This window comes from Eschscholzia californica, unplaced genomic scaffold, assembly GCF_041429995.1.
Source record: "Eschscholzia californica isolate CP2 unplaced genomic scaffold, dmEscCali1.0.p SCAF_4, whole genome shotgun sequence".
In the NCBI taxonomy this organism is placed as follows: domain Eukaryota; kingdom Viridiplantae; phylum Streptophyta; class Magnoliopsida; order Ranunculales; family Papaveraceae; genus Eschscholzia; species Eschscholzia californica.
This window is the reverse complement of record NW_028238461.1, coordinates 10,916,898-10,938,444: the sequence shown is the minus strand read 5'-3', so window position 1 is coordinate 10,938,444 and position 21,547 is coordinate 10,916,898. Positions and strand designations below refer to the sequence as shown.

The window sequence follows — 21,547 nt, the reverse complement described above, 5'->3', positions numbered from 1 at the left end:
CCACCAATTCGCTATCGATATAAATCTCACACAAACCTTCCTCGATTGCGGCACCACCACTGTGATCGTTGTTATCTCTTTGTATCTCTCTATTTTTGTCTCCATGTTTCCCTGTTTCTCTTTCTCTCTATACTGAAGAGAAAGAGAGACCCGAGATCATCGATCGTCGATTTAATTGAAATAGAAACAACCCGCAGTTTCATTGGAACAATCAATGAGAGGTCAATGAAAGATAGTAGAGAAAGAGAAAGAAAAATGTGCATGTATAATGCTTGAACGGGTGGACCTTGCCAAATAGAAGTGTGTGTTTATAATGTTAGAAAATAGTAATTGGGCTAAAAAATTAGTCATAAATTTAGGGAAGTATACAACCGGTCCAATTTGAAGGTGGGGTTAAAGTAGCATCTAGCAAAAGGAACAAAACCCTAGCTTTCATTATTTTTCCCATCCCATACGCCCCATCGAAGGGACAAAGGAGATGGGTGTAACCATCCCAGGATTAAAGGTTAAAGCCACGTGTAAACTTGGTGACGTGTATTTGTGGGCAAAGCCTCCTCTTTTGTCCTGAGACCCTTTCCACTTTCTCCCTCCCCATTCTCTTCTTATTCGCCTCCTCCCTCATTTCCCCACTCTAAAAAAATTACTCGTATCTCTCTCTCTCTCGGTCGATATAAAATTCTCTAAATCTAGGGTTTCTGCAACTGTACCATCTCCACTCATCAAATTTCACCTTCGAAAATCAGTCAAGTAGCTTCTTCTGTCTTGGCTCGAGATCCGAGCCAAGGCCCCCCCACAACAATCACAATTCCTGTAAGAAATCGAACTTATATCTTTGGGTTTTAGGGTTTTAAAACTTAATCTCGTTGATATAATTGTTGATAGTATGAATCTCTGATGATGATGATTATTGTTGATTTGTAGAATGGCTTCAAATGAGGGATTTCTAACTGAAGAACAAAGAGATAGACTGAAAATAGCTACCGAAAATGCGGAAGTATTATTGTCTTCCTCTCCCAAATCACCTAACACCTTACTTTCTGAGAATCAGATAAGAGTTTCCACAGGTCCTAAAGCTCCAACTGTTGGATTTGCTTCAAGGCATGTTCGTCGATCACACTCTGGAAAGGTGGTTCGCGCCAAGAAGGGTGATTTCCTTAACCTAATTCTCTTTTTTTTGTCTTCTAATATAGTTTACTGTAAATTTCAATGGTTAGACACTATTTGATTATGTTAGCACGTTAGACATTTAGCATTACTAATAATTGTTTTCATCTTGCTTAATTTTATTTTACTAATCGGTTCTGGTGATTTGAATATCATTTCGTGGAGTTTACCGACTGTCATGTTTACTCCGGATCATTACATATTTAATTGGAAATTAGGAAGCTAATTAGTATGTATATAAATGTGGTATTTTGTTGCGGCAATATTTCCCGCGATTTTGCATTTTAACGAGGGGCTGTATAATTGGGTCGAGGATATGTCGGTCTTGCGATATCGAGTAGATATTTGGGATTTGAAAAGTAGAAATGGAATTATAAAAGTAGTTTTTACTCTTTATGTCGGACATCTAAATGCGTTTTTATAGTATTTCTAAATATGATGGTGCTTGGAAGTTGGATAATGTATTATTTTTACTCTTTATGTCGGACATTTAAATGCGGTTTATAGTATTTCTATATATGATGGTGCTTGGAAGTTGGATAATGTATTATTTGGTAATAAGGGTCAAGAGGATCATAGGAGTTAATAGGAATATGTCTGGTTCTTTACGTAGATACTAACTAGGGCTTGATGTTTGTATTTCATACTATCCTCAGTTTGTTCTCTATCATGTTTTTATGGCTTGTCTTCCTTAGATTTGTGCGTCCGTACTCCATATTTGTCTGTTAGGACTCAGTTGGCATTATGGTGATGATGTTAGAAGAACATACAAAGGCACAGTCAAACTGAGGGAGTTGAGTTAAAATTGAACAAAGAATTATTTTGAAACGTGATATGCGAATTTCTCTTTAAAGTAGTGTCTTCTAAATTGTGTTACGGTTGTTCTGGTTGATACCATCTCGAAACTTTGATAACATGTTGGGGCTATTGCTCTTTCAGATGGTCCGGGTTGGTTATAAATTTAAATGGTTAACATACCAAATATCATACTAGTCCAGGTGTGGATAGTTCTGGTGAACAAAGTATGATACACGAGGTTGACAAGGATTCTTTTATGTTCTGGTCTTCCACACAAATGTGTATAGGATGAACCAATGTATGAAAAACTCCACGCTTGATTATTACTTCGTTAACAATGGTAACAACGTAAAGATATTGTACCTGTGATGCAGTGAGAAATCTGACAATAAATTTTCAGATGCATGATCAAATAAGCAAATTTGGTACTTAAATATGGTTAACTGTTTCCTATATAATACATTTAGGCGGTTAGGCCTCAGGCATGTCTCTTCAAAGAATGTGCTGGACTTCCTTTCACAGGCCTAAGAACGGAAGCATTATAATTGTAGGGGTTTTTTTTTTTTTTTAACTTTTGTAGTTGCTATTATTAATTTATCATATTCTATGTTACTAAAGTATATAATTTACTGAGTTTCTCTATTATGTTTCTGACCAATTTAATCAATGGTCATAGATGGTGCTGGTGGTAAAGGCACATGGGGCAAACTACTTGATACTGATGGTGATTCTTATCTTGATCACAATGATCCCAACTATGACAGTGGCGAGGTAATTACACTCTACAAACTAGTTTTCCCACTGTGATATTGGCAATTCTTTTTAGTGACAACGATAGCAAGAGAGTGCAGTATGTTTTGCTTAACATCTCATAACTGAAAGATAAACTTATTTGTTAGCTTAATGAAAATCTCTCTGTCCCCCCTTTAAGTTTGAACTTTTTACATGGTACTAAACTGTAAATGTTTTGTGAATTTATGATAGTCATGTCTTGTTTCTTTTCAAAAACCCCAGGAACCATACCGACTTGTTGCGGCCGCTATCTCAGATCCTTTGGATGACTACAAGAAAGCTGTTGTATCACTTATAGAGGAATATTTCAGCAATGGTGATGTGGAATTGGCAGCGACTGATCTCAAAGACCTCGGGTCAAGTGAGTACCTCCCCTATTTTGTCAAGAGACTGGTCTCCATAGCCATGGACAGGCATGACAAGGAGAAGGAGATGGCATCGGTTTTGCTCTCAGCTCTCTATGCAGATGTAATCAGCGCAACCCAAATCAGCCAGGGCTTCGTCTTACTTCTTGAGGCTGCAGATGACCTGGCAGTAGACATACCAGACGCTGTTGATGTCCTAGCTCTTTTTGTTGCACGAGCAGTGGTCGATGACATCCTTCCTCCAGCCTTTCTCAGCAGAGCTAAGAAGGTTCTCTCTGAATCCTCTAAAGGACTTCAAGTTCTACAAATTGCTGAGAAGAGCTATCTTTCAGCTCCTCACCATGCAGAGTTTGTGGAGAAGCGATGGGGTGGGAGTACCCACGTCACCGCAGAGGAGGTGAAAAACAAAATTTCAGTTTTATTGAGGGAGTATGTAGAAAGTGGAGATACGAAAGAGGCTTGTCGATGCATAAGGGAGTTAGGAGTTCCCTTCTACCATCACGAGGTGGTTAAGCGGGCATTGGTACTTGCCATGGAAATCCAGACGGGGCAACTGCTAATTTTGAAACTTTTGAAGGAAGCGGCAGAGGAAGGCCTCATAAGTTCTAGTCAGATGGTAAAGGGGTTTGGTCGGTTTGCGGAGAGCCTGGATGATCTCTCTCTTGACATCCCATCTGCCAAGAGCTTGTTCCAGTCTGTGGTTCCCAAAGCAATCTCAGCAGGGTGGCTGGATTCTTCATTTCTCAATGAAAATAGAGATGCACAAAATATAGATGCTGACAAAGTGAGATCTTTCAAGGAAGAGTCCGTGACAATCATTCACGAATACTTTCTCTCAGATGACATACCCGAACTCATTAGAAGTCTTGAAGATCTTGCTGCTCCAGAGTTTAACCCGGTTTTTCTCAAGAAATTAATCACCCTTGCAATGGACAGGAAGAACAGAGAGAAGGAGATGGCATCAGTTCTGCTTTCGGCCCTACACACCGAGATCTTCTCAACTGAAGACATTGTGAGTGGGTTCGTCATGCTTCTAGAGTCTGCAGAAGATACAGCTCTTGATATCCTGGATGCATCAAATGAACTGGCTCTCTTCTTAGCCAGAGCAGTTATCGACGATGTTTTAGCTCCATTGAATATGGAGGAAATAAGCAGCAAACTCCCACCAAACTGCAGTGGGGCAGAGACTGTTCACGTGGCTCGATCGCTCGTAGCTGCACGTCATGCAGGCGAGAGGATTCTCCGTTGCTGGGGTGGTGGCACTGGGTGGGCTGTGGAAGACGCCAAGGACAAGATAACTAAGCTCCTGGAGGAGTATGAAAGTGGGGGAGTGGTATCAGAAGCTTGCCAGTGCATTCGTGACCTAGGGATGCCCTTCTTTAACCATGAGGTAGTAAAAAAGGCACTGGTTATGGCAATGGAAAAGAAGAACGACAGGATGCTGGATTTACTCCAAGAATGTTTCGGTGAAGGACTGATCACCATTAATCAGATGACGAAAGGGTTCAGCAGGATTAGGGATGGTCTTGAAGACCTAGCTCTCGACATCCCTAATGCAAACGAGAAATTCAGTTTCTACGTTGAACATGCAAAGAACCATGATTGGTTGCTGACATCCTTCACCACAACTTCAACCCCATCTATAACAGTTTGAGGAGAACTTCCTGATAATCTCGGGTATGTTGTTTCCTTTTCGTGCTGCGTATTTTATGTTGTTGTTTTAGGGAGACTTTGAACACACCGTGGGATGGGGGTCTAATTTAAAGAATGGTTTAGTTTTACTTACTGATAAACCTTGGATTATGTATAGTTGTTGGTTTATGATTTTTGTTCTGACATTGATTGTATCTGATGACTTTGGTTTTGGAAACTCCCACTCTACCTCCTTCTTAGCTATCGAGAGGTGTGTCAAAATGCAGAGGCCATAAAGTTGAAAAACCAAAACGCCTCTACCAGAGAACAGGCCTTCGTTCATATGGTGGGCTTAGGTAGGATGCCACCTAGTCGTCCTGAACCGACATATGATGCTTGCTGCTTCTCTTGAAGGTTTTCGTTTTCATAAAGTAGTACCTGTTTGGTCCTTTAATTTCCTGTGCCTCTAAGATTGTTAGGTCAAGTCTGTGGCAGTCGATCTCGTTACTTGCATTTTTTTCCTTGGATTGACATATAGCCGATCAAGAAACTAGTTTATGATTCATTTTTTTCGTGTTTCTGATTTCAAGTTCTGATTTGCAAATAAAGTTTTTTGAGAAAAGCTATTTGGCTCGAAAAAATGGAGCCGACCATAGGCTGATGTGGCCGGCATCCACTAGACATGCCATTTCTTGCTCTAATTGACCTGCCAGATGGGTGCTGGCCACAACTGCGTTCGGTCTGTGCTTGGCCTCATTTGTAGGCCACATAGCATTTTTACAGTTTTTATATGTTTGTTTTCATCTTCCATCCTGTCTGATACTAGTTTAGTCTCAAAGAAACCAGAAGGAGAAAGCGTAGGCAGTTAATCATCGAGATGGAACTACAGGCGAAGTTGAAAATAGCCTAATCAATCTATTAGGCTAAAAGTTTTTTTTTTTTTTGAAGCTAAGGGAACCATTTCCATTAATAAGTGACAAAATCACATTGTTTACATGGATGATACATCATTCTTATTTCTCTCCTTTAAACTTCATGAGAGTTACATACCTTTAAATGCAAAGTGCCTCATGAAGAGAAAGAAATGGGACTAGACACAGACTCAATAAAATGACCCTAAAGGTCGAGAATGAGAAGACCCTAAAGGTCGCGAATGAAAAGACCCTAAAGGTCGACAAAAATAAATACTAATACAATAACTAATACTAAAATAACCACCGGAAAGTCGTCGCCGTCACCAGAAAAACCGTTTTCATCACTGGAAAACCGTCTTCATCGTCGGAGAACCGCCCCCATCACCGGAGAACCGCCCCCACAGGGGAACCGCCCCCACAGGGGAACCGCCCCCACAGGGGAACCGCCGTCAATGCAACCACCCAACTGCCCCATATCTAAACTCACACAAACAAACCACACACAGTAACCCATCTCTATCTTCATCTTCATTTTTATCATCTTCTTCATCTTGAAGTGGTCAATCAACAAAACAAGAGAAGTTAAACCATTTGATGATTCAAAATTTTCTTCCCTGCCCAAAGACTTAAGAAAGATTATATTGACCCATAGTTTGATTTAACCAAACAAAATCCTTTGAATCATAATTAAGATATCGTTCTTTTGATTGGGTAATTGGTATAAGTAGGGAAAATATCTTTAGAATGGTATAAATGAAGCAAGAAATAAAGCAAGAATGGATCTTGGGTATGCATGTATGTGTATGTTAGTGAAGGTTTCTCTCTCTAGTTCTACTTTACTTTTTCTCTGTTAAGCAAGAAGATAGACTATCCAATTCGACAAAAGGTATTTTGCGTCTAACCAAAATCTCACGCAGAACCATATGATAAGAAAAGAAATACGAGTATTTATCCCCTTTTCAGAAGAAATACTTACAGGCGGACGCAACACAGGAAGGATTCGTCGATTTCCTCGATTTCATTGGTGGAATTTTGGGTTTGTTCGTCTACGGGGTCGTTGATCGTTAGAGGAACCTTTCTTCTTAGTCTTTCTCACGCTAAACTATCAAAAGAAAGAATAACATACTACTAAAGGAAAGAGGGATCCGGCGAAGGGAAGATCCTTCGCCGGAGGAAAATCTCAGATCTGAAAAAAACGGTTTTAGTTTATGATAATGATGGCAGCAAGTTTGGAGATCATGGACTTGCCTTTCAAGAGTGAACTGTTATTGGGTATCCAAGTTCGCTGAAGTGACCTAAGGCGATTAAGGATTTCTTCTCCGAAATGGGTCTATTCTTACAAGTGATAGTTAACCCTTGAGTAAGGGTCATGGATTGATAGTTATGTATTCATCCATTGAAGATAAAGTTGATAATATCCTATATATTAAAATATGTCAGTCGGTTATGTGAGGTATAAGTATGGCTATTCATTTTTGTTGGGAGTTTGATAGAGATCACATCTAACGGTCAATATAAAATTCTCTTTTTGTAATTCGAATAAAAACAAAGGGGTATTAGTGTCAATAATTAAGTTCTAACTTCTTGAAACTAGTATTCGACTTTTATACCCTCATTTGTATTAGATAGTGGAGGAAGAGAAGACAGTGGGAAAAAATCGGTAAATTACATAAATCCCTTCTCCTTACGGCTACACATTTTTTCTCCACTAAATATGGTTTTACTTCTCCTTCCCTCTCTCCTCTTCTTTGCAACTTTCTCTATCAATTTGGAATTTGGAATTTGATGTATGAAGATTACTAATATAATTGAAGTTGATAGTTTGCAGAAAAGAATTTCAAAATGTTACAGTGTCAGCCAATTGGGATCTGTCGCGTCCGTAAGACGCGGCGGAAACCTAGTCTTTAGATAAAGCTTGATTTGAAATTCAAAAGTATGCTTTTGCTCTTACAAGGCACCCACAAGTGTGAGAGTCAATATATTGAAACCCACATAATACATAAATTGTTCTTGGTAAGTACTTCTTAAAGTGAAAAAGAACTACTCATCCATATGCCTTGACTTTCGTTGAAGTTCTGAGATAAAGTATGGGAAGACAAAATTTGCCTCGTCAGAAATTAGACCCATATTTAGACAAAGTTTTGGCGAAGGGGTTCTTCCTTTAGAAGGAATAGAGAGAGATTGAAAGAGGGGGAAGACTGAGATTAGAAGAGGGCGAGAGAGATAGTAGGTTTTGGTGGTGGTGGAAGAGAGAAGAGAAGAGAATCGTTTAATTTTTTTTTTGAGTTCATAGAGATAAACGAACGAGATACAAACTAATAACTCTAAGTATTACAAGATATAACTACTAATTTGGAAATTCAAACCTTTGACCTCTTGTTTTCTCTAATCGAACGACAAACAACATCATAAATTCATAATGATGTCAATTACTCAATTAAAATTTCATATACTAATATATGTTATAGAAAATATTTATAGGGAAAGAAAGGATGATCGCTTGGTTTGGGCATAAGCATGCGTTTTATGCACCTCACGTATAATTAGTGTGCCTCAGCACTTCTTTTAAGAACCATAGAATTTCCCATTAACAAATACACCACCACGTCCACGCCGACAGATAAAGTAACCAACTACTAACAGATTTTATTCCATTCTAGACAGACAAACCGTCTTCCAATTCCAACCCTAATTAGTAAACAAAATCTTCACCACCACCATCATCATCATCATCATCACAATATCTATTCAAACCCTAATACCAAAATCACAAAAACTTCATAACAAAACCACTTTCCACCATGAAAACAACCAAACCAAAACCACTTATCATCAGAACATTAATCTTCTCTCTCTTTCTTTCTCTAACCATTCTCACATTCATCCTCTTCCTTCGTCCTACTTACCAAAAACCCACCACCACCACCACTAAATCTCTATTTCCGATCAAATCCAACGGTGGAGATGATCTTAAAATCAGACCAGGTTACAAATCCTACGATGAATACATAAAACGTCAACTCGATAAAACCCTAAACCCAAAACTAAGAAAAGTATGGATGACAAGAGATTGGGATCGTAAAATCAATGTCTTCTCAAAATTCTTCACAAATCTGAAAAATCAAAATCTCTTAACAAACGATTCAAAATCGCTCTGTGTTGGTGCCCGAGTCGGACAGGAAGTCGCCGCGTTGAAACGAATCGGAGTCGTCGACTCAGTTGGAATCGATTTGGTTCCGAATCCGCCGTTAGTATTGAAAGGAGATTTTCACGATCAACCTTTCGACAACGAAACATTCGATTTTGAATTCTCAAACGTGTTTGATCATGCGTTATATCCGTCCAAATTTGTTGGAGAAATCGAACGGACATTAAAGCCTGGTGGTATTTGTGTTTTACACGTGGCGCTATCTAGACGAGCTGATAAGTATTCAGCTAATGATTTGTTTAGTGTTGGACCGTTGATTAAAATGTTTCGGGAATCGGATGTTGTTGGTGTTCGGGATGTTGATGGGTTTGGGTTGGATACTGAGGTTGTTTTTAGAAAAAAGATTAAGATCCATCAACGGTTGTGATTTTTTCTCCTTAGTTTTTGTACTTTGATTTTTCCTGATAATTTTTGGGTTCAATTTTGCTTTATAGCATTCAATTAATAGGTTATGGAAAACCAATGTAAAGATAGATTATGGTAACATTTTTATTGATTTTCTTTACTTTTCATTTTTATTCATTTTTATTATGGTAACATTTTTATTCATTTTCTTTACTTTTCATGACTATTACTTTTTTTTTTCGATGAGATTTCACGACTACTACTTTGAATAATTTGTTCGCAGAAAGTTGAATGTTCTAAACATTGGTTTGGTCAAAGTGGGACGATAAATTCTAATTTGTTAGCTCAAGAGGTAAAATTAGGATTTAAAGTTGGGACAACTAAAAATTGAAGTCTAGTTTATTAGTGGAGTAACTCGTGTTGCAGCTCCATTTTGCTAAAGCTCAATTTTCTAGGTCTCTTTGATTCGACATTGAAAAATATTACTATTAAATTATTGAATTGTAGTATCAATAGAATTAGGGGCCATATGAAGGCCCATTCGTCTATTTTATTCTGAACAAGTTAAAGTTCGTTGTTCTTCGCTGATTATCTCATTTTCTTTCTTGATAAAAAAACAAAATTATTGTTTTTCTTGACAAAAAAAAATCATGGTTAGTTTCACAAAAGGCAAAAGCAAAAAGCAAGAGTGAGAAAATTATGTAGCTTCAATAACAAAGACATATATAATTCACTTGTCACAAATATTGAAACATCAAAGGTACATGCAAAGACTTCATATGAAAGCCCTAATTAAAACTAGCTTACTTGTGGAATTCTTACTAGGAGTATTTTTGTTTTAATATACTTTAACTATGACTAGGGTTTGAACTAGACCTCTAGCTCGAACAAAGGATGGGTACTACTTATGGTGGGACTAGTAAAGGTATTAGAGTAGTTTTTTCTTGGTTAGCACTTAAAACTAGTAGTACTATTAGTATTCAAGATCATACAATAATTGTGAGACCAATTGGTTGATTTGAAGCTAAAGATGCATGTAATTTCTTCCTCTCTTTGATGGCTGGATCTTCTAATAACAACACTTTGTCATTGTTTCTTACTCCTACCATATGCAAATAATCTCCATCTTCTCTCTCTTTCCCATTGTATAATATCCTTTGTTCTCTTGGTTCTAAACTTGTCACTAATGCCATGATCATCTTTAATTCCCCTGCAAATTAAATTTTATTGAAGGTAATTAATACTCACATACATAAACATAAGTTTAATTTCCTATTATTAATTACAGGCTATAAAGTATAAACCACTACCCGCCCGGTCCACACCTCTAGTGTGAGGGCTCTGAGGTGTAAGAAAGGATATTCATACAACCTTATCACATGAGAGATATTGTTTCAGTAGACTTCTCTCATTCGAGAGCTGGAAGTGTAAAATTGCCATATGTGAACTTGGAATTTTTGCAAACATAAATCCTATTTAACCTTTTTACAGCCGACTACAAGCCGAATAGTAATATGACCGACTCCAATTAGGCAGTCCATGTGGAGAGAGAAATAGACTGACCAATTGCAGAGGACCACATCACCGTTTGACCTGTGATCAAGGGCAGAGCCAGGGTGGGGCGAACACTGGGTCCAGCCAGAGGTAAACTTTTTAATAAGTAAAGTTTAGGCAGGAATGTTACATGAATTAGTGGCAGTCGGAATGGTTAGCCAAGTGGTCGAGTGCACTGCATGAAATAGTTCTTCCCATTTTAATTTTTGATCCCATTTTATGCTCCCAACTTTTTACGAGATTCATTTAATAATTTTAGGCTAGCCAGGGCTCACTGAAAATCCTAGCTACACCCATGCCTATGATCGACTCCTAAATTTGGATAAATAACATTTTTCCTAGACAGAAATCTAGAGAGAGCAGAGGGATGGGATTTTGATAAAAATGTAATATTGAAGGGTGGACTTACCAAAAGTTGAATTTGATTCAATGGAAATATCATGCCATCTTGAATCAGTAGAAACTCTCACTATGATCATCTCATCTCCTCCTGAACTACTACTACTACTTCCTCCATCTTCTCTCTTTTGAACTAACATCCCCCCTGGTCTAAGCTCCCACTTTATCTCACCACCACAACTACCATCCATACTCCGGCCGCTGCCACCACCACTACTACTAATCTTGGAGCTGCTTCTGAAAAATCTCTTAGCTCTCAGCTTAATCATGTCTGAAAGTCTATCTCTGCAATTCACTTTTTTTTTTGGTTCTGTTCTCTAACTACAGCTTCAAGTTATTTTATAATGGTTAGAGAAACGCGTTAAGACAAGATAAAAGGGCTAAAAAAATACACACACCGCCCCCAAATGTCTGAATTTTATTTTATTCTAACGCCGTTTATTTGAATGTGGGGTTTGTGCACATGGGATGGGCACATAGATAGGAAGCACGTTCATTTTGTTATATTTATAGGAGTGCGGCTAAACAAAATCACATATAGTAGGTCGGTTGGTCTATTAAAGTTCGATCTATTTCTTTTTGTAGCTACCTTTTTTCTTTTTTATCATGTTGGTTGAAATTAGGCTCTAAAGGAGGAATCTACTTGATTAACTCTAAACCTTTTATCAAGATCTTACATGCGTCTTCTGATAAGTATTCAATGCGAGTCTGCCAGATTAAATTTTGTAAGTTGACAATTACACAAATTTTATGAGATGCTAAGATAGATTGGATTTTTCTTTTGAACGGCGAGATTCGAACTATGGTATCTTCTCATGGAAACGTATACATGTTACTATATACCTAGATGAACTCAGTTTCACCATATTGATACATAATAATTAATTTTTCTGTTAAAGGGTATTTAGGTTTTATTCCTATCAAAAGTTAGATCTAAATAAACCCCACATAGAATATATGCACATCTCACCTAGAATATAAATATTAGGTACTTTGTCAATTTTCCTTTTATCCTCTTTTTAGTTAGTTTGTTAATTCAAAGTTAGTTAGTTAATTTATTTCAGTTTAGAGGTTATGGACTTTTAAAGTTTAGTTAGGTGGGTGGGTCTAATTGAGATAGTCATTTTTAGGGTTTATAGTATGTAAATTGGTGGTGGTTGGTATCTCCCCATGTGAGTGAGGTAGGAGAAGGAGAAGAAGGTAAAGATCCTTTTCCTTCTTACCTAGCTAACAACTGTATTACTTCAGATGAACACTTCCTTCACTACTAATTAGATTTTGTTAATTAATGAACTTGGTCCACATTTAACCTATTAGTAGGGTCGAGACAAGTAGATTACTAATGGTCCCTGTAACCTACTTGTCTCGACCCTAAATCTCTCCAAAATTCAGATGAACATTACTAATAGGTTAAAAAGAATCACTTTAGGTATATATCCCACATTAGTAATCTACTTGTCTCGACCCTAAATCTCTCCAAAATTCAAATCCTTAAACATCCATCTTCTTCCACCAGAATTGTGATCCGTCGTCGACGACCATTAGTAATGGACTACGTTCACTGAAATTGTCCACCATCTCACATTGTTGTTGCTCCTAAACTCTGAAACCAAGAGGTATTTTCATTGTTGCAAACCAATATGGATGAAGCGACTTTCAAAAATTTCGCGAAAATAGCAAAGGATTAAAGAAATCAATTTCTAGACAAGATTCAATCTCTAAAATTATAAGGCCCAAAATTCGAGTCAAAATATCAAATGAAGCGCACCTGGAATAATAATGCAAAAAAAAACCCAAAAGTTGAAATTAAAAACATTTTTGAAAATTTCTGAACAAAACGTAGTTTGCTTTCAACAATTTTGTATTTGCTCTCAACAATTTTGTAAATTTTGTAAATGTATGAACAAATTTGTTTTTGTTCACACATAATTAAGAACATATTGATATATGTTGTCACAGTTTCAAAAGTGTTGCCAACAGTTTCAAAAGTGTTGCCAACAGTTTAAAAATTGGGTTTTTTTACATTATTATTCCCGAGTGAGTTTTTTATGTATTTGGACCCAAATTTTGGGCTTTTCTTACACAGTTTCTATGAACATTCCCTAATACATTTTTACATGTTTTTTGATATATTTGTTGGTTGTATGAAGATTTTTTTCTTTGTGCAAAACGAAGGTTAATTAGGTCTGGTTCCACAGAAACTTGATAATTAGTAAACTTTCCTAAATGTTAACATTCTTTTTTTCAACTTTGGTTCTCATTTTAATAGTTTCTTTCTTTCTTTTCTTTTCTTTCATTTTCTCGTTTTTATAAGCAACTGTGATAGATTCCTTGAAAAATTGGATCAAATATCTAGGCTACAATTCGATGCAGACGACCTTGATTGAACCCCTTTCGATCTCATATGGAGAAAAGCAAAGACGAATCCAGGTTGTTCATGTGAGATTCTGATCTGAACTCGTCCCACTTTTTTGAATAATCTATCATTTTTATTACAAGGGTATGAAAGATTTAAATTTTGGTTGAGGAAAATAATATACCTCTATGTTTATATATAATAGAAGAGTATTACAATGGATATAAATAAATAGCGTAAATAAGAAACAATCTTAATTCCAGTGTAACTGTATATTGGAGATATATATATATATAAGAATTTTTACCTTGATTTGTATCTTGCATAGGAATATTTGATTTGAGTCTCACCTTTACCCTTATTACCCTCCCGTAATCTGAAAGGTGCATCCAACAAAAAGTTCAATTTGGGAAATAATTTGATGAGACTATTCATTGGCACGTTCTTCAAGGCAATCATGGAATTGATTGATGGACAAGCTCTTATTTGGTGTAGATCGGTAGTAGTATTAGGACAGTAATAAGCAACATGACATAATTACACTGAATTCAGAGGTCATCTAAAAAATACCGGCTTAATCACACTAGATTCAAAGACCCTTTGCACTTAACATAATCACAACAAATTCAAATGCCCATGGCAAAAACACGAGACAACGACTGATTTTGTGAAGACAAACTAAGCAAAAACGTGGAGATTAAACTACGTCGAACTCCAAACGACGATAAACAATGACGACTGATATGAATTCAGAGGTCATTTAAAAAACACAAGCTTAATCATATTAGATTCAAAGACCCTTTGCACTCAGTAAGCATGCTCACAACGGATTCAAAGACCCATGGCAAAAACACGAGAAAACTACTGATTTTGTGAAGACAAACCAAACAAAAACGTGGAGATGAAACTACATTGAACTCCAAACGACGATAAACAATGACGACTGATATTATCGATCAGCGAAAAAGAAGACCAAAAGTACCACATTTGTTTTATTATCGTTCATGCACCAATAATGAATTTGCTTTGAACTTACTTGAACACCAATATTTAACTCTTGAAAAATCCACGAAACTCACCAAGATGGAAGATCTCCTTCCCGTAATAAATAATTTGTCCTCCATTATTATATACTCGAAGGACATGGAAGAATACCCATTGTGAATGCAATTTCTTTCTTGATAATAAAATCTTCAAAACCCACAACCGATTACTATAATATTGATAACTAGAATCTCCACCATTGAAAAGTTATTGAAAGACATAAACACTTCAGTAAACCTTGAAAAAAATAAAGGACCAAAGAAAAATTATTGTGATTCTGGAAGACTGTAGTCATCAAAGTGACTATCGCCAACGGCTAAACGGAAGCTAAATAGGATCGAAACTTTAATGTGTTATAGTCTTCTAGGCTCAGATACCGTGAAGATTTAAGTTTTGGTTGAGGAAAACCGTATACCTCTATATTTATTTATAATAGAAGAGTACTATAATAAATTCTATGTAAATGTAACTTGAAGATATGTATGAGAATTTTTCTCTTGATTTTTATCTTGCGTATGAATATTTAATTTGAGTCTCACTTTTACCCTTATTAGGTATCTTCACCTGAAGGATTGGCATTGGGGCTATTGTCTACAATATGTTACTAAACGCCACTAATCTCATTGGCTATCTATCTCTCTCCATATATAATAAAGAAAGCACCATACTTTGAGTTATTGTTCCATGAAAAAGGTAACATGGATTGCCTTGTCACTTGGGACTGCATTATGTATGAAGCAGATAGAAGAAGGTCACAAATATCCTCCATAGTGTCTCATAATTGTTGTGTTCTTACGATAGCTAGGAGCATATATACTTACTCTATCTTCGAGCCAATCAGATGTTTCAAGAGTATTATTTGCTTATTATCTTATCTATATAGACATTCTTGTATGGGTTACATTCATAATATTTCTTCACATTCTCAACTGAAAATGATATGTTGGTTTCTATGTTGGATTTAGCTAGATGTGAAAAATGTTAGAGTAGTTGGAATCAAAAGGTGTAATAGTGGTGTTAGTTTACAAGTATATGGATATAAGCTGAAATGGTGGGTGCCTTTAGAATGACTGTTAGGAATTCTGTTATGAAATTGAGTTTGTTAGAATATTGTTAGAAGTTAGTTAACTTTCTTGTTAAGCTCTCTAAAAGTCTATAAATACTCAATGACTTGTAATAGATCAAGGCTAATGAGAATTTCATTTCATTTTATCTTTCATGGTATCAGAGCGGGAATTCAATTAGTTATCTTCTTCAATTTTCTTTTCTCTCTCTCTCTACTGTAATTCTCTCTCTCTAAAATCCTATCATGGCTTCATCATCTTCATCAAATTCAACTTCCTCAATTACTCATCTTTCGAATTACGTATCAGAAAAACTTGATAGCTCAAATTATTTGATCTGGAAAGATCAGTTTATTTCAATTTTGATAGGAGCTGATCTATTTGGATATGTCGATGGCTCTGTTATTGCTCCATCACCAACTTTGATTGAAGGAGGAAGAGAAATACCTAATCCTGAGTTTTTCTTGTGGCGAAAGACTGATAGCTATGTGAAATCATGTCTCAAATCGACTTTCAGCCGATCTGTTTCAGGTGATGTTCTTGGACTTGAAACTGCTCATGAAATTTGGAATTTCCTTGCTTCATCGTTTGTTGAAGAGTATGAATCAAAGATTACGACTTTGAGACATCAAATCCAAAATGTTAAGAAAGGTGATTCATCTATTAGTGAATATCTTCGACGAATTAAATCTCTTTCTGATGCTCTAATAGCAGTAAATGAGAAGATGTCAGATAAAGAATTATGTAGAATTGTTCTTCAAGGATTAAGTAAAGAATATAGTCAGTTTGTAATCATCATGCATAATAGAGATTCGAAGATATCATTTGCTGATTTACGAACTCGACTTCTTCATCATGAACAATGGCTAACTCTACAAGAAGGAGATGAAGTGAATTCTGCATATTTTGCTAAGAAAGAACAGATAAGATATTCAGGTCAAAGAGGAAATTACTCTCACTCTCAGTCATTAAGTCGAACACCTTCAGCTCACAGAGGTAATTTCTCTCAATCTCAACAATTTCTTCCTCCTAATCAGTCTTATGTGCATACACCAACTTCTAGATCATATCAGCCTGGTTCCAAGGCCAGTGAGTTTGATTTCACAACTATACCTTGTGGTATTTGTCGAAAATGGGGCCATTCTGCTTCAAAGTGCAGATTTAGGTATGCACCCCCTGATGAAACATCAAATAGCCATAATCCATATATTAAATACAATCATAATAGCAATAATCAGTATAATCATCATAATAGCAATGATCAAAATCAATTCAAGAAGCCAATGGTCTATGGCTGAAGAATTTGAGCATGAAGAAGCTCATATGGCTTTTCTAGTCCATTCAAATCATGAGGATACTTCTTCATCCTCTGAGCTCACTTCTGAATCAGTTTGGCTAGCTGATACAGGTGCATCTAGCCATATGACACATGATATTACAACAATGTCAAATTAAAAAGAATATAATGGAAAGGATTCAGTCATGGTAGGTAGTGGAATGTGTATTCCTATCAAGAGTACTGGAGATGCTAATCTTAACACTTCTTCACATAATTTCCATTTGCAAAATGTTCTACTAGTTCCTCATATTCAAAGGAATTTACTTTCTATCTCTCAATTCACAAGAGATAATCAATGTATAGTTCAATTCTCACCATGGGGTTATAAAGTAAGGGATTTATGGTCTGAGAAGGTTCTGAATGAGGGTCCTATGGTAAATAATCTTTATCCTATTACTTTTAAAGTTCATCATCCTGAGTCTTCAATAAGTGCTTATGCTTCTGTACTGGCTGCTCCATCTTCTCTTTGGCATATGAGACTTGGTCACCCCTCAGACTCTATCTTACATCTTCTGCATAGGAACAAAGTTATTCATATTGACATCAAGGATTCAGAGGGTTCTTGTCATTACTGTAAATTAGCTAAGAGCAAGTCCTTACCATTTGCTAACTCTGAATCTTTTACATCATCACCTCTTTCTCTTATACATTGTGACATTTGGGGTCCATCTTCTGTGTCATCTAAGGAAGGATACAGGTATTATATACTCTTCTTAGATGATTTCAGTCGACATGTGTGGTTGTTTCCCCTCAAATTGAGGTCTGATAGTCTTCAATGCTTCAAGAAGTTCAAACAGTTAAGTGAAAACTTGTTCTCAACTTCTATTAAACAATTCCAAAGTGATGGTGCTCCTGAGTTAGCTAAGGGTGATTTCAAATCCTTTCTTGATCAATGTGGCATAACATTTAGATGCTCCTGTCCATATACTCCTCAGCAGAATGGCAGAGCTGAAAGGAAGAACAGGCATCTAACTGAGATAGGTAACACCCTCCTTTTTCAATCTAATGCACCTAAGCATTTTTGGTTTGAAGCTTACTCTACTGCTATCTATATTATAAATAGGCTGCCCACAAAAGTATTGAGTAGTAAATCTCCTTTTGAAGTACTTTTTGGGAAGTTACCTGATTACTCTTTATTTAGAGTGTTTGGTTGTGCATGCTATCCCCATTTAGAAGCATATAGAGATGATAAGTTGAGTCCTAAAGCTGTTCAATGTGTGTTCCTTGGTTACAACTTGTCTTTTAAAGGATTCAAATGCTTAGACTTGGTTACTAGTAGGGTTTACATGTCAAGGAATGTGATATTTTCAGAACATGAATTACCTTTTAAGAATTTAGTACAGCCTCCTGTCTATACTACACCATCTCTTAATACACCTCTTCAAGTACTTAACTTTCCATTACCAACTATCACATCAAATGCTTCTATTCCTGAGGTACAAGTTACTACTAGTTCTGCTTCCTCTTCCAATTCTCAATCACCTACTCCAGCAGCTCATGGTATGACCACAAGATTAAGAAATGGGATAGTCAAACCAAAATACATACCTGACCATGTCACTCACTTCACTATCAGACATCCTCTCCACACATCATATCTATCTGTTCTTAATGAGTCACAAGAACCAACTACCTATAAACAAGCAAGTTTGAATCCTCAATGGTGTCAAGCTATGAATAAAGAATTTCAGGCTCTTCAGCATAATCAAACTTGGTCTTTAGTTCCCTTTCATGATGGTATGAATGTGTTAGGTTGTAAGTGGGTGTTCAAGATTAAATATAGGTCAGATGGTCAAATAGAGAGGTTTAAAGCCAGGTTAGTGGCAAAGGGCTTTCACCAGCATGAGGGTTTAGATTATACAGAAACTTTCAGCCCTGTGGTTAAGGCAACAACTATAAGAACTGTGCTAAACATTGCTGTCTCCAACTCTTGGCATATACATCAACTTCATGTATCTAATGCCTTTCTTCATGGCATTTTGGAGGAAACTGTCTATATGCAACAACCTCAAGGTTTTGTTGATCCAGAGAAACCAAATCATGTTTGCTTACTTCACAAGAGTCTTTATGGCTTAAAACAAGCTCCTAGAGCTTGGTTCAATAGATTTGGTAACTATTTGTTATCTCTGGGCTTCATGAAGAGCTCTCATGATCACTCAATGTTTTTACATAGAATTTCTTCTCATACTATAGTTTTACTGTTGTATGTGATGTGGATGATATAATTCTCACAGGAAGCTCTATGTCATTGTTGAATGAACTCATTTCCAACCTCAACTCAGAATTTGCTATGAAACATTTGGGATCCCTACACTATTTTCTTGGTATTGAGGTTACTTATGACACTTCTTCTGCTGCTATCTTGTTAACACAAAAGAAGTATATCTTGGAATTACTCAAGAAATTTGATCTATTAGACTGTAAGGCAAGTTCTACTCCTGTTTCATCTGGTAATAGGCTTTCTAAGCTTGATGGGACTCCACTGCCTGATCCTACTGTTTATAGAACTTTAGTGGGTGGTCTTCAATATTTAGCAACTACAAGACCTGACATTTGTTTTGCTGTCAATTATGCTGCACAATTTATGCAACAACCTACTGATGCTCATTTCATGCTACTCAAGAAGATCTTAAGGTATTTGAAAGGGACTGTGGACTGTGGGATCACTATCACCAAGGGTGACACTTCTAAATTGGTTGGCTTTTCTGACTCTGATTGGGCTGGGTGTCCAGATACCAGAAGAAGTACATCTGGGTTTTGCATTATGTTAGGAAACTCTTTGGTGTCTTGGGGTTCAAAGAAGCAACCCACTATTGCTAGATCTTCGACTGAGGCTGAATACAAAGCTTTGTCTTCCACCATGGCTGAGCTTTTGTGGATTTCTTATTTACTCACTGAACTTCATGCAGTTCCTTCATTCCCTTTTGTGCTCTACTGTGACAATGTTGGGACCAAGGCTATTGCATCCAATCCTGTGTTTCATGCCCGTACGAAACACATTGAAGTTGATTACCATTTCTTAAGGGACTTGGTAGCTAATGGGACTGTTTTGATCAAGTACATTCCCACAGAGGATCAACCTGCTGACTTGTTCACTAAGGGTCTTCTTCCAAGCCAGTTTGTATTTCTTCGCACCAAGCTCATGTCCCTCTCGGTTCCTGATCTTGAGGGGGGATGTTAGAGTAGTTGGAATCAAAAGGTGTAATAGTGGTGTTAGTTTACAAGTATATGGATATAAGCTGAAATGGTGGGTGCCTTTAGAATGACTGTTAGGAATTCTGTTATGAAATTGAGTTTGTTAGAATATTGTTAGAAGTTAGTTAACTTTCTTGTTAAGCTCTCTAAAAGTCTATAAATACTCAATGACTTGTAATAGATCAAGGCTAATGAGAATTTCATTTCATTTTATCTTTCAAAAAATATTATAGTTAAATCAATTAGTATATATTGTTGAAAGTGTCTTGTATGAGTCGAAAATTTGAACCCTTTAGCAGGGTTAAACACACAAGTAGGACTGATCTCAGAAGCCGAGCTGATTTGTGAGGCAAGACTTTATACGGTGAATGCCCTTAATCTTCTTTGCACCCAATATCATCTATCTACTTCAAATGAAACAAATACTTTTTTACTCTCTATCAATCAATAGATGGTTGGGACGCCTCTTAATCTTCAAATGAAACAAATACTTTTTCTCTCGCAAAAAAGGCAGAAGAGTTTGCCAGTGTTTGCAAAGAGTTTGTAGTTGCTTGCAGCTTTCGAACCATTTACAAATGTTTTGCAATAGAATTGTAATGATTTGTAAAGTGCTTGCAAATTGCAATCGTTTTCAAAGACTTGCGAAAGGGTTGCATGTGATGTTTTGGTAAAACAAAAAAATTGCGGAGGTGTACAACTGGAAATCAGGAACATAACAGAAAATTTGTAACTAGTATTCAATGATTTCCAACTGGAAATCAAGAAAAGAATAAGAAATTTCTTCTCTCAACACAAAACTAGACCATTTAAAATCGTGCTTCCGTTTCGGTTGCGGTCTAAAATCATCAAGAAATTATATAAAATCATAAAGCAAGAGAGCTTCTATAAAGTTTTCCCCTTCAAAATCTTCAATGGATGGCTTAGTAGTTTCTCGAACATCTAATAAATAGAATCGCCTAAATTTTCAGTCCCCTTCTACATTTTTCTCTTTCACTCTTCCAAAAATGACTTCCTAGGTTTACGAGAAAATATGAAAGAATTGATAGGGTAGTTCAGTAATTGGACATTGGGCCCATTTTAAATTTTGGAGTTGAAGTCTATTTTGAAAATATACTTGGTGAGTACAGACAAAAGAAATGTCTTTTTAACAAAATTGTTCCTTAGTTCAACAAAATCGAATTTCCAACCCAATTTCTAGTTTTGTTTGGGCAGTTATAACTCCACTTGAAGACACATTAATTGGTTATGGGCGTTGTCCTGCTCCATGGACTTCTAGGTTCAACCACCGTAATATGTTAACTTAGACATATCAGACTCCAGTGAAGTGGTCACCAACCTCAACGATGTGCCCGAGGCGACCGATTTAATGGCGATTGGG

General features: G+C 36.6%; 3 protein-coding genes and 1 long non-coding RNA gene across 4 annotated transcripts; 2 read left to right on the top strand and 2 right to left on the bottom strand.

Moving 5' to 3' along the window:
• Positions 1-383: 383 nt before the first annotated feature.
• LOC147542621 (MA3 DOMAIN-CONTAINING TRANSLATION REGULATORY FACTOR 1-like) lies at positions 384-4,957 on the top strand. Its single transcript, XM_086632810.1, has 4 exons — positions 384-810; positions 922-1,145; positions 2,639-2,733; positions 2,977-4,957. The coding sequence occupies exons 2-4, from the start codon at positions 923-925 to the stop codon at positions 4,771-4,773; spliced, it is 2,115 nt and encodes a 704-aa protein (XP_086488936.1). The 5' UTR covers positions 384-810; position 922; the 3' UTR covers positions 4,774-4,957.
• Positions 2,782-5,710, bottom strand: LOC147542620 (uncharacterized). The gene is made up of 2 exons (XR_015223142.1): positions 5,120-5,710; positions 2,782-4,989 (listed from the first exon to the last, which is right to left on the bottom strand). It is a non-coding gene; the product is annotated as an uncharacterized LOC147542620 (long non-coding RNA).
• Positions 5,711-8,334: 2,624 nt separating this feature from the next.
• On the top strand, positions 8,335-9,367 carry LOC147542619 (uncharacterized). The gene has a single exon (XM_086635844.1). The coding sequence runs from the start codon at positions 8,467-8,469 to the stop codon at positions 9,238-9,240; it is 774 nt and encodes a 257-aa protein (XP_086491970.1). The 5' UTR covers positions 8,335-8,466; the 3' UTR covers positions 9,241-9,367.
• A 553-nt stretch (positions 9,368-9,920) lies between these two features.
• Positions 9,921-11,576, bottom strand: LOC147542618 (BAG family molecular chaperone regulator 2-like). Its single transcript, XM_086638002.1, has 2 exons — positions 11,182-11,576; positions 9,921-10,428 (listed from the first exon to the last, which is right to left on the bottom strand). Exons 1-2 carry the CDS (start codon positions 11,438-11,440, stop codon positions 10,205-10,207), a joined length of 483 nt encoding a protein of 160 aa, XP_086494128.1. The 5' UTR covers positions 11,441-11,576; the 3' UTR covers positions 9,921-10,204.
• Positions 11,577-21,547: the final 9,971 nt, after the last annotated feature.

Coding starts and splice junctions, on each gene's coding strand:
- LOC147542619 (XM_086635844.1), top strand. CDS start 8,467: ATGAAAACAACCAAACCAAAACCACTTATCATCAGAACATTAATCTTC.
- LOC147542621 (XM_086632810.1), top strand. CDS start 923: ATGGCTTCAAATGAGGGATTTCTAACTGAAGAACAAAGAGATAGACTG. Junction 1,146..2,638: donor GGTGGTTCGCGCCAAGAAGG/GTGATTTCCTTA, acceptor CAATGGTCATAG/ATGGTGCTGGTGGTAAAGGC. Junction 2,734..2,976: donor CCAACTATGACAGTGGCGAG/GTAATTACACTC, acceptor CAAAAACCCCAG/GAACCATACCGACTTGTTGC.
- LOC147542618 (XM_086638002.1), bottom strand. CDS start 11,440: ATGATTAAGCTGAGAGCTAAGAGATTTTTCAGAAGCAGCTCCAAGATT. Junction 10,429..11,181: donor TGAATCAAATTCAACTTTTG/GTAAGTCCACCC, acceptor TTTAATTTGCAG/GGGAATTAAAGATGATCATG.